Here is an 11,372-nt window from a genome sequence, read left to right on the forward strand (position 1 = left end):
CCCTAACCCTAACCCTAACCCTAACCCTAACCCTAACCCTAACCCTAACCCTAACCCTAACCCTAACCCTAACCCTAACCCTAACCCTAACCCCTAACCCCTACCTAACCCTAACCCTAACCCAACCCTAACCCTAACCCTAACCCCTAACCCTAACCCTAACCCCTACCTGAATTAACGTTAATTCACGTTAATTAACATGTTAAAACGCGTTAATTCACATTTTACATGTGGTTCACACCTGCAAATCTGAACTTTCATTCCCTTGCTTCCTTTTCCCCTCATCTCACATCCTCATCGCCGCCCTTGCGAATTCCATAAACTCAACCACTTCTTTCTCCCCAATCGCAAATTCCTCTTCGTCCTCCCCGTCCCCCCACTCCTCCCCCACGTCGCCATCCTCAACGGCCATCCTAAACCTCCTCTCCTCCTCTTCATATTCCCTCTCAATCCCTAACGCCCGCGCACGCCTCATCCGATCCTCCTCCGCGTCCCCCGCTCGTAAAATCTCATCTTCCTCGTCCTCGTCCACATCGCACACCCCGTCATACTCCGCATAACTTGTGAAGCCCTTCAATCGACTCTTCCCGCTCACCCCTTCCATGTCCACACTTTGCTTGTCTGACTTTCCAGCTTTCGCACCCCATTCCCCCTCCGGCAACGGTGGAATCAGCTCTTCCAGCGCCCGCCTTCTCTTTTCCGCTTCGTCCTCCTCCTCCTCTTCTTCGTCCTCCTCAAACAACTCTTCACCTCCCTCCCCTTCGAAAAATGTTTGTATCTTATCCTTGAACGCATTCAGCTGCTCCATCGCGATCCCCTCCGCGTCCTCATTTGCGGTCTCTCCCTCTTCATACACCCAGTCGTCTGGGTCTTCATACAACCGCAACGCTTTTGCACCTTTCTGCGCATCAACATACGGTGGCAACGATCGATCCTGCGCACACGCCTTGACAGCATCCAAAACAAATCTAAGCTCATCCGAAGTGTGCTTATCATTCTTGCTTTGGCTCGCCGACCGCCAAATCTTCAATGCCAATACAGTTGCTTGATTGTGAGTACATAATGGCTAGTCTTCCCCTTCATCTGATGATTCTTCCGTCTCTTCCTCATCCGTATACAGATCAACATCTTCATCCGAAGAATATACCTCATCATCGCCCAGTTGTAACACCAATTTTCGCAAACCTTTGTTCTTTGACCAATCCAGTCCTGATTCGAGTATAAGTCCCTGTGAAACCAGTAGCACTCAAGGTCAACAACACATCCTCTACTTATATGGAAGTTCCCAACACTTACCCTCAGAACACCTTTGACCATCTCACGTTTACCGCGAGCGGTATTGATTGCCCTTTGCAACGCTGCAATTCGAGCTTGAGCATCTTCTTGACGATCAATCGTAACGCTGTTCGAAATATCCAATTCATCCGTCTTTTTTCGTGCTAGGGCTTCTTTCAATTCGTGTATTTCTCGGTATAGGTTTGCTGTCGTTTCACGAGCGGCTGAAGTGTGGGTATGTAGAATGATTCAGTCTAAATGCTCTTGTGCTTTGTGACATACCATGCTCACCTTGAATATTGCCAAGGATTTTATATCGTTCTCTCTGTGCTCTTTTGATTTGATCATCAAGCTGTAGGAACTTCAAAGCGGCTTCGTCCCTCCTTGCTACTAGTGATCGAATCGGTTGCCTTTCTGGCGCTATGTCATGAGGACACAAAGAGATATCTGGCGAATTAGGAAAAGGTCCGGGTGGAACTGCTGCCATGGAAGCATTGATAGAATGGGCAGCGTCGGCGCTAAAATTGCGGGAAGAGAGGGGATGTCAGCAACATTGTTCAGCAACCTTCTTTGTAAGTCTGTACCCACGATTCCATTATAGATTCTTTGAGTGTTTGTGATTGTTGCAATTCAGCCAAACGATCTTTTCGTTGTTTGATCAAATCGTCCAAGTATTCTTCATCTACCACATCCCTCTCAAATTGATCCGTAGCAGTACGCTTTCCCGCTTGCTTTTCCTTCGCTTGCTTCTCCTCGTATCTTTCCCAGAACTCTATTCTCCTTTGCGCCTTTGCTATGCGTTTTCGTCTTGTTGTCAGTTCAAACACTAAACTTTGTTGTAAAGGTGTTAGGTAGGATGTGTTTAGTGTACTTGAATTGTCTGTTTGACCTGAAGCCACATCATCATCTTCGATATCTCTAACAAGCGAGACTGTTGACCTTGATGATTCGCCTATCGAAAGGTTTTCCATGTTTTTTCATCCATGTATGACTACAAGTTCGACATCATCCTTTGGTTGACAATCAACCTTCAAAAGTCAATACTAGAAATGTCTTGTTCTTGCTTTGATGCATCAATCAAACGCGTTCAATTTGTACGCTTTCCCTTTCAAATGCATCCAGGGCGCGTCTGAAGGCAAAGTAGAGCTGCACGTGGGAAGGTGAATCAAACCTCAAGGCTCCTTCTTGCCCGCGGTTGCCGCGTATTTTAATTAAAGCAGCCCAATCGTGCAATCTGACATAAGCCGGCATTCTCACCAGCAACTGCAGCCCGAACAAAAACTTGCCCTCTTCTCCGAAGCCCGAAAAAAAGAAAAGATCAAGAGATCGAGAGGTGAGTGGCGTTTTTGAGGCGGCATTTAGCATAGAAGGAAGAAAAAAAAAAACAAATTGTCAAATATGATTCATCTTTTGTGTAGGCACGCATTAAAAGCTTCCGTTCTTTTTTGAGGCATACAAAGGCGTACTACTTCCGGTGATACGGCGTTCGACGTTGGAGGGCGACATAGTCATTATTTAATTCATTGAACGGAAGGATTAGAGTAAAGATGCATCGCATGTATGACACACTTACGTTCTTTTTCATTCGATAACCCATTAATACAGAGCAATACGCATATGCAAGCTTATGCAGATGCATTGAGGAAGAATAAGAAGAAACATTGAAATCTGAGCTGGATTCCCGATTCGAGTCAATCATAAACACACCGAAGCCTTTCTCATAACCACCATCACTACCATTGCAACCTATCTCGCAACATGTCTTCTGAAAACCCAACAATCATTGGCACAAACGGTGGTGTGGCAACTGCTCCACACACCAACGGCATTGCAACCGATAAGCCCGTTCGTCATATTCCCTCTTCGAATCCAACAATCAAAGGTGAACCATCCAATTTAGGAACTTTTGGTGTCAAGAGTGGATTAGCACAAATGCTCAAGGGTGGTGTGATTATGGACGTCGTTAACGCAGAACAAGCAAGAATCGCAGAAGAGGCAGGTGCATGTGCTGTTATGGCCCTAGAACGTGTTCCTGCTGATATTCGTGTTCAAGGTGGTGTTGCACGAATGAGTGATCCAGAAATGATTCGTGGTATTATCGATGCTGTCTCAATTCCTGTTATGGCTAAATGCCGTATCGGTCACTTTGTTGAAGCTCAAATCTTACAAGCTTTGAACGTTGATTACATCGATGAAAGTGAAGTTTTGACACCTGCAGACGATTACCATCACATCAACAAGCACAACTTCAAAGTTCCATTCGTTTGCGGTTGCCGTAACTTGGGTGAAGCATTACGTCGTATTTCTGAGGGAGCAGCAATGATCCGTACAAAGGGAGAAGCAGGAACGGGTAACGTGGTCGAAGCAGTTCATCATCAAAGAACCGTTCAAGCGGAAATCAAACGTGCAGCAAGCATGTCAGATGAAGAATTATATGCATACGCAAAAGAAATTCAAGCGCCATTCCATCTTCTCAAAGAAGCCGCTCGTCTTAAACGTTTGCCAGTCGTAAACTTTGCCGCAGGTGGTGTGGCCACTCCTGCTGATGCCGCATTGATGATGCAATTGGGATCAGATGGTGTTTTCGTTGGAAGTGGTATTTTCAAAGGTGCAAATCAAGCCGAACGTGCAAAAGCAATCGTTCAAGCTGTTGCCCATTATGATGATGCTGAAAAATTGGCAGAAATTTCTTCTGGTTTGGGTGAAGCAATGGTCGGTTTGACAATCACTGATGACATGAAAGGTGGTCGTTTGGCAGGTCGTGGTTGGTAATCATTTTTGCCATGTACACAGATAGACTTCTTCTCTCCACTTCGATGCCCTCTCAACAGGCTTCTCATATGATTATCATTAATCGATCATGCACCATATTTTGTATTTAATTCATTGAAAAATAAAAATTGTCCAATACAAATGACAGACGACACTTAAGTGAATTATTGTACAGTAAAGTACATATGGATTTCAACCTTGATCTTCTCCGCCATTGCCAGCATCATAGGCATTGGACTTGTGCTTAGGAGTGAAACTCCAATTGTCTGGTGCTTTGCCCAAGAATAATTCTGTAATGCGTACCCAATCGTTTGCATTATTGGATGCTAATAAAGTCTCCAAATCATTTCTTCCAACAAAAGGCGGAGGACGATCGTGCATATGAACAGGTAGATGCTCCAAAAGTCCAATGGGAATATATCTGTACATGAAGCTCAATGCCTCACATACGAACCTTCTCGTTTGATTTACGCCCATCGAATCACTACCCCAATGCGTTACACCGTAAGAGCACAATTGACGAATGATGTCCAACCGCTCTCTACTGCTGATATCCCAATCACGTTTCTCTTTGATCTCTGTGAATACCCACGGCTTTACCAACGCACCTCGAGCTAACATTTGTCCGTCGACACCAGTAAGTGCCTTGTTTTCTTCGTAATCTTGCCAGCAATATACGTCTCCATTCCCGTAAATTGGGATTGGGTGCACCAACTCTTCATCCGGTCGTTCTTCGTTATGATGTCTGATGCTTTCCCGTAATGCTTCTGTGCATTGTTTGATGTATGTCCAATCTGCCGTATTCTTGTAGCGCTGTTGACGAGATCGGCCGTGCAATGTTGCTGCTGCAACATCCCAATCGACTTTCAGTCTTGGGAACATCTTATGTGTGGTCGGTGTGCTTGTCGTACCTGTACGAAGTTTGACAGTGATCGGAATATCTCCCGTCACAGCATTCATACCGCGCACAATTCGTCCAAGTCTACCGGGATGATCCAATAAAGCTGAACCAGCACCTTTGTTGTACACCAAATCGATCGGACATCCACAATTGATATCAATAAAGTCCAATCCGGTCGGAAATTCTTTTGCCAACACTTCTGCTGCCGGAACGAGCAAATCTGGCTTACTGCCACACAATTGTGTTCCAAAACACTTTTCACCTTCCCAACGTCTTACCAAGCTCCATTCGCTCTTGCTGCCTTGCAAGTAGCTATCCGCTAATCCCATCTCTCCGCAAGTGATATCTGCTCCAAATGAAACGCATAGTCGACGGAATGGCAAATTTCCCGTTGTCGTCAAAGGTGCCAAATAAAGCTCATCGTGGAACCAATCCAATCTTCGTTTCTCGCTTGGTCTGATACGTGCATTATCATTCAAGCTGACTGAATGCTCTGCTTCCGACAAACGTGCTTCTTTCGATTGTGCTTCGTTCATAAGAGCATCAAGGTCATCCGTTTCATCGTGTTCCCGCTTTGACTCAGGTTTCTTGTGACCGTTTGCCTTTTGATCTTGATATTTTGCCTTTGCTCCTTCTGCATCAATCATAATCGCACCTCGACTCACGCTGCCTTGGCCATCAGGACCCACTTCCTGCGAAAGCTGTTCAAGAGCAGCTTTGGCTAAGTAGATTGGATATTGCTTTGATCTGAGCGTACGTGGTAGAGATGGATCCATCCAGTTGACCTCATCAGGTGCGTTGCGTTTGTTTGTGCTCCCTCCAGAAGGTGTTTTTCCGGACAAGATCCATTCTGTTCCATCTGTTCCTTTTCCTTCTTCCGCTTTGAGAACGTGAGCACCCAAGAAGCGGCAACCCCAACCTGCATTACAGAAAGCTTCTTGTTCGGAGGTGGCTGCCTGCTTCTCTGACAGATAGACAGGGCAGCAAGTGCTTGTATCAAGGCATCCAAATGTGGTGTGTGGTACTTGGCTGAATAGAGCAAATGGCTCTTGTTCGCTGTAGTGCTTGTCTAGATATGCCTGTCTTGCTTGTTCGTCAAGCTCCCTCAAAGCTCCTTGCTTTGAAGTGGAGGGTGGAAAGGGAAATGGCAGATCCTTTGGTTTGGTAGAGAGGTAATCTTTGATCGAATGTGAATATTTACACAAATCTCCACGATCGCAAACCTGTCCTCTTGCGATCGGATGACAAACTTCATTCGTATCTCTGATCACTTCGAATTTTCTACTTGTGTTCATTCCTCGAGTACGTTTTCTCTCTTCTGTTGCTTGTTGCTTTTTAAGTTTCTTTCTCTGTGAACCACTCAATTTTGGTGCTTTTGCAATAGGTTCACCATTCTCGTCATGTTTGGTTTCAGTGGAATGCCCATTGCTTTCTGACGCTGGATTGGTCTTTTGTTCTGCTGCATCGTCGTCGACTTGTCTGTATGCCCTGAAATCCCTTTCGATTATGTACTGGGGCTTGATAGGCGCAATAGACCCTCCACCATTGCTATTCGTTGTCATCTCTGCCGTCATTGAGATAAGTGGGAAGAGGACAAGGTTGTCGTACGAGCCATTGTTCGTAATGCAAGTTGCCAAACCTTCTCAAAAAATGTTGCTTCACGTGTGTGTGTGTGTTGTTAATCTTATGTACAGAGGCTTACAGGCAGTCATATTCAGCATTTATTATTTTTAGACTGTTCATTCATTCAATGTATATTGTATCGGCCATTTCACTCCGCGGGCGCACAGAGAGGAGACGCGCTTTTCCCTTCTCTGGCCCCTTCATATTTTTTGGTATAATAAGCCTATCTGACAGTTTAAATAATAATGCGGGCCAAAAGTTCCTGGCTGGTAAAGTGCAATAGCGGCACGCACTGCACACGCACATACTATTCACCCCTTGGCGTTCTACTGTAGAAACAATTATACTCGCGCGTTAAAGTGTGAAATCCAGAAATGATGAACATCTTGAATCCGATCACCATAGCATCACATACCCGTCAGCCACTTAAACAGTTCGCATCAGATACCTTTCATCAATTCAAGGGTATCAAGGCATCGAAAACGGGTCTCTGGAAAGACCTCTATCTCATTCCAGCAGATAACAGCACTTTTCAATTTAACAATCTCACCTCGAGATTATCGACCAACCCAGAATATAATCACGATGGCAATCTTTAACAGAAAAGGAAAGAATGCCAACAGAAGTGATGATGGTGGAAGCAGTGGAGGAGCAGAAAAGAAGGCATTCACTCAAAGAAAGCCGGCAAATACAGCTTTCAAACAACAACGTCTTAAAGCCTGGCAACCAATTCTAACGCCAAAGACTGTTTTGCCAACGTTCTTTTTGATCGGATTGATCTTTGCACCTATCGGAGCGGTACTATACTATTATGCATCACAGGTATCCGAATTCACTCTGGACTACACAGACTGCTACAAACAATCCGACTCGATCACAGAAATGCCTTCAGACAAGTACAATTTCAACATCGTCGGAAATGCAGATCCATTCCCATTCTCAGCACCAGCTTGGCATACCGTCGCAAACACATCGGCACCAACTGGCAAAGCATGCGAAATCTTTTTCACACTCACAAACACTCTGCAGCCAACAGTGCTACTCTATTACAAATTAACAAATTACTACCAAAACCACAGAAGATACGTCAAGAGTATCGATATGAACCAATTGATCGGTAAGAATGTATCTGCAAGCTCTCTACAGGGCGGGAACTGCAAACCTCTCGGTGAAATTGACGGAAAGGGTATCTACCCATGTGGATTGATCGCCAACAGTATGTTCAATGATACAATCTTTGACCCAGTTCTTCTCAATGCGCCCACCACAACCAAACGTCAAGAATCCGGAGCAACAAAACAATACGTCATGTCGGAAAAGAACATTATTTGGCCAGGCGAAAAGAAGAAATACCTCAAAACAAGTCAAGATCCAAACGAACTTGCACCGCCGCCATATTGGAGAGGAAGTTTCCCGACCGGCGTTATTGCACCTTATTCTTATCCTAACGGATACAGTACAAATCAAATTTACGATCCTTCTGACGATGAGCACTTTATGGTTTGGATGAGCGTTGCTGGATTGCCAACGTTCAGAAAGCTATACAAGAGAAACGATAATGATGCGTTACAATCAGGACGTTATTCGATTATGATCTTTGATAATTATCCGGTCGATATGTTCCATGGAACGAAATCGATTGTGATTTCAACGGTTACTTGGGTTGGAGGTAGATCAGTCTTTTTAGGTGCCGCTTTCATTGCTACTGCAGCTTTGTGCGTCCTTTTGGGTCTCATCTTTACCGCAAGACATTTGATCCGACCACGCAAATTGGGAGATTTGAGTATGCTAAGTTGGAATGAATAATAATGATGACAAAGTTTCCCAAAGCACACTCTCATTCCAGACCCCGCATCATATCCCTTCCCATCTTTTGTATGTACACAACTTTATTTTCTCTCTCTCATGACTTTTAATCAATTCTGCACTGCTGGTATGTATGGCTTGGGTGATAATACAACAATCTATAAGTACAACCAAAGGGTAGAGTAGATATCCTCAATCGGCAGATGCTGATGATGACGGCATTCCATACACTGTCCCTCCTCCTGGTGCAACGCCAGGCGGTAATCGATTGCCGTTTGGTCCATCCAACGAAGCCGACAAAGCGGCAGTAGATTCTGCCAATTCTTTTGCCGATAGCGATCCTGCAAGTCTTTGTTGACCCTCTGCATTGGGATTGTCATCTGTTTGTGAGGATTTGAGTCCTGCTTCGTTTGTGCCACTTGGCTTGGTAGGTTTGATGCCATGATCCGTTAGCATATCTACGAATGGACCCCATAGATTTGAGATTGGTTCGAATTCTTGACCTACAACAACTGATTCTTCTAGCTTTCTGTTTAGTGTGTTCACATTGCCTAGCAGCTGTTCCATTCCCTAATGAGTGTTAGAAGAGGTGGTGTATGAGTCAGTGAATCGGTCTTTGAATGCACTATCGGAACGTTTACTCACATCTGCGATATCTGTGATCAAGCGTTCACGTTCTTTTAGGAAGAAAGGCGAAGGTGCAGATCCTGAGCCAGATCTCTGTAAAGCGGCCATATTGGCAGAATTACCCTTTGATGTCGACGCCATGCTTTGCTCATCAACCTGAATGCATGGTTGATGAGAAGGTGTAGCAGTTTGAACAGATTAACACAAATCAAAGTTTGTTTACACGCGTAGGCTGTGCGTGTGTGCGTTGCATGCATGCAACAACACAACGTCGATCTTTACGCGTAAAGTGTTTGTTGTTGTATCAAAAGTTACACAGCCCTCTCTTCAGCACCGCCATCACGGCTATCTGTTACTGTTCAATCAGAGAGAATTGCAAAAGATAGCATTTCATGCAGAGACAGGAATTACGAAAAGCAAGGTATAGTCATAAGAGGATAGAAAAGATTATTTTTGGGGATTATAATGGTTGCTATAATTCAGCGTCAAGCCTCGTCATATTTAGAGCGCACGAACGATTTTGACGAAACGATCTTCATGGGCTAGGTAAGTATCTTGTCCAATAACACCATCAAGCGATCCAGGTTCTTCACGAGATTCAAACATGAGCAATTCATGTCCTTCACTTGTTATAAATCTACGTGGTGTATAGAACGGAGCCGAACCCGATCGTCGGATCACTTCATTTCCCGTGTTGGAACATGAATTCGTGTATTGGATTCCATTCGTGTTGCTGAATGCGACGTTGTATGCATCACCATTTTCGACACTGTTGCGAGAGTAAAAACTAGAAATTACACCTCCTTGTACACTATTTTCATGAGCTGGTACGCAGCGAGTTACTGCTCCTTTACCTCCTTGTTGGGAAGAAGCATAAGGATATTCGTCGCAACTGTTAGAACTGTCATCGTTTCCAGAACATCTATTTGGAGAACGACATGCATTTGCAGCACGATGAGCCGTGGCATCATCACTGTCCCGATTTAATTGTGTGGGTTTACCGACACAGTTGATTGCGTAGAAATCATTTGCGCAGATATTTGGCACCTCTGTATTTTAGATAAGATGGTTAATCAAGATATAGAGATGATCAGTGGTTTTATTGTATACTCACTGGTGCAGTCGAAAGTGACAGTAGCAGCTAAAGAAGAAGAAGCGAATGCTAATGCTAAAAGGGTGAAAGAACGAATAGTAACCATTATTAGGACTATTAAAAAGATAGGAGGATATAAGGGAAAGGAGACGAGTGAAATTAAGGAGTAGGAGATATTTTATTCTAGGGATAGGGCTATACAATAGAAAGATAATAAGAAGAGTAAGAAGCTCTTTATATATCCTGTAGCACAGCATTCTATAGCGCGCTATGAGTAGAGCACATATTATAAAAAGTGAGTTTATTAAAATGAAACCTTCTCTCCTTTGATCAGGTATTAGACTAAGAATTTAATCATTATAACTTCCTTCACGGAATCCTATCCGAAGCTAAAAGATGTAATTAGGATAAACCTGATCGAACTTCACAGTGATTGAGGGTATCAAAAAAGATAAGTGAACGTGCTTGCTATCTCAAATCTACGCTAAATCAACAAATAACTATGTATATGCTGCACCTACGGTATTGTTTCTTCCAACAGAAATAAAAGTACTATCTGCGGGGATGTCAATTCTCATGCAGGCCAAGAAATCATAAAATAGGTTCTAAAAGGTTAAACATCATAAGTACAGCACGGATAAATTATTGATTGCACGTTGTTTGATTGATTGGACATGCATGCTCTTTACGCTAATCAAACGATTCAAGAAACGCTAGCACTTTCAAGTTGACTTTGAACATTCTAGAAAGCTGCTTTCATAAATCTAATTGGCATTCTGAAAGAGGGAAAGCAGCGAATTGTTATCGAATGAAAACCTAAGTAAGAAGTAGAAGTCATGCACGGGGATAAGTGTATAAACCGTATGACCTAGACGTGAAACATCACGAGAACATAATGTTGTACTCAATATAGGATCTTAGTTAGAACTATGCGAGAAGGAATCACACTTACCTCACCTACTGGATGAAATTCAATATCGGTCGTAAAGCGATCAATGATGGTGTGAGAAAAGCTGAAGTAAAAGAGATTGTGGGCTCCCAGCATACACAACATGTCACATCTTCACACGAGTGACAATGATCGTGCTTTAATTTAGGTTTAAAACTTCTTTTAAAGTCCTTCGACCTTTCTCCAATACCGTTACCTCAACTTACTTTATTTCTCTTTAGCCTGACACTGCTTTTAGGAACGGTCTGGGAAAATTGCTAAAATAAAACATGTCAAAAATTAAAGTTCTAGGTCTTGGTAATATTATCAAATTGTGTATCTGACCA

The 11,372-nt window shown here is 43.6% G+C and overlaps 7 protein-coding genes across 7 annotated transcripts; 2 read left to right on the forward strand and 5 right to left on the reverse strand.

Annotated features, from left to right (window-relative positions):
• Positions 1 to 286: 286 nt before the first annotated feature.
• Positions 287 to 808, reverse strand: FA14DRAFT_177888 (uncharacterized protein; the record flags this gene model as incomplete). The annotated part of the gene is made up of 1 exon (XM_025500790.1): positions 287 to 808. One exon carries the CDS (start codon positions 806 to 808, stop codon positions 287 to 289), a length of 522 nt encoding a protein of 173 aa, XP_025354783.1.
• Positions 809 to 1,066: 258 nt separating this feature from the next.
• FA14DRAFT_177889 (uncharacterized protein) lies at positions 1,067 to 2,246 on the reverse strand (the record flags this gene model as incomplete). Its single annotated transcript, XM_025500791.1, has 4 exons — positions 1,067 to 1,228; positions 1,297 to 1,499; positions 1,567 to 1,793; positions 1,864 to 2,246. The coding sequence occupies 4 exons, from the start codon at positions 2,244 to 2,246 to the stop codon at positions 1,067 to 1,069; spliced, it is 975 nt and encodes a 324-aa protein (XP_025354784.1).
• A 421-nt stretch (positions 2,247 to 2,667) lies between these two features.
• Positions 2,668 to 4,257, forward strand: FA14DRAFT_160075 (vitamin B6 biosynthesis protein). Its single transcript, XM_025498517.1, has one exon. It carries the CDS (start codon positions 3,034 to 3,036, stop codon positions 4,045 to 4,047), a length of 1,014 nt encoding a protein of 337 aa, XP_025354785.1. The 5' UTR covers positions 2,668 to 3,033; the 3' UTR covers positions 4,048 to 4,257.
• On the reverse strand, positions 4,240 to 6,510 carry FA14DRAFT_143750 (FMN-linked oxidoreductase; the record flags this gene model as incomplete). Its single annotated transcript, XM_025497222.1, has 2 exons — positions 4,240 to 5,550; positions 5,638 to 6,510. 2 exons carry the CDS (start codon positions 6,508 to 6,510, stop codon positions 4,240 to 4,242), a joined length of 2,184 nt encoding a protein of 727 aa, XP_025354786.1.
• A 368-nt stretch (positions 6,511 to 6,878) lies between these two features.
• Positions 6,879 to 8,519, forward strand: FA14DRAFT_132099 (Lem3/Cdc50). The gene has a single exon (XM_025496942.1). It carries the CDS (start codon positions 7,157 to 7,159, stop codon positions 8,375 to 8,377), a length of 1,221 nt encoding a protein of 406 aa, XP_025354787.1. The 5' UTR covers positions 6,879 to 7,156; the 3' UTR covers positions 8,378 to 8,519.
• A 50-nt stretch (positions 8,520 to 8,569) lies between these two features.
• FA14DRAFT_171267 (uncharacterized protein) lies at positions 8,570 to 9,145 on the reverse strand (the record flags this gene model as incomplete). Its single annotated transcript, XM_025500322.1, has 2 exons — positions 8,570 to 8,947; positions 9,023 to 9,145. The coding sequence occupies 2 exons, from the start codon at positions 9,143 to 9,145 to the stop codon at positions 8,570 to 8,572; spliced, it is 501 nt and encodes a 166-aa protein (XP_025354788.1).
• A 199-nt stretch (positions 9,146 to 9,344) lies between these two features.
• Positions 9,345 to 10,285, reverse strand: FA14DRAFT_132103 (uncharacterized protein). Its single transcript, XM_025496943.1, has 2 exons — positions 10,119 to 10,285; positions 9,345 to 10,053 (listed from the first exon to the last, which is right to left on the reverse strand). The coding sequence occupies exons 1-2, from the start codon at positions 10,201 to 10,203 to the stop codon at positions 9,506 to 9,508; spliced, it is 633 nt and encodes a 210-aa protein (XP_025354789.1). The 5' UTR covers positions 10,204 to 10,285; the 3' UTR covers positions 9,345 to 9,505.
• Between the last annotated feature and the right edge of the window lie 1,087 nt (positions 10,286 to 11,372).

The sequence above is a fragment of the Meira miltonrushii genome (assembly GCF_003144205.1).
Source record: "Meira miltonrushii strain MCA 3882 unplaced genomic scaffold FA14scaffold_2, whole genome shotgun sequence".
Classification (NCBI taxonomy): Eukaryota; Fungi; Basidiomycota; class Exobasidiomycetes; order Exobasidiales; family Brachybasidiaceae; genus Meira; species Meira miltonrushii.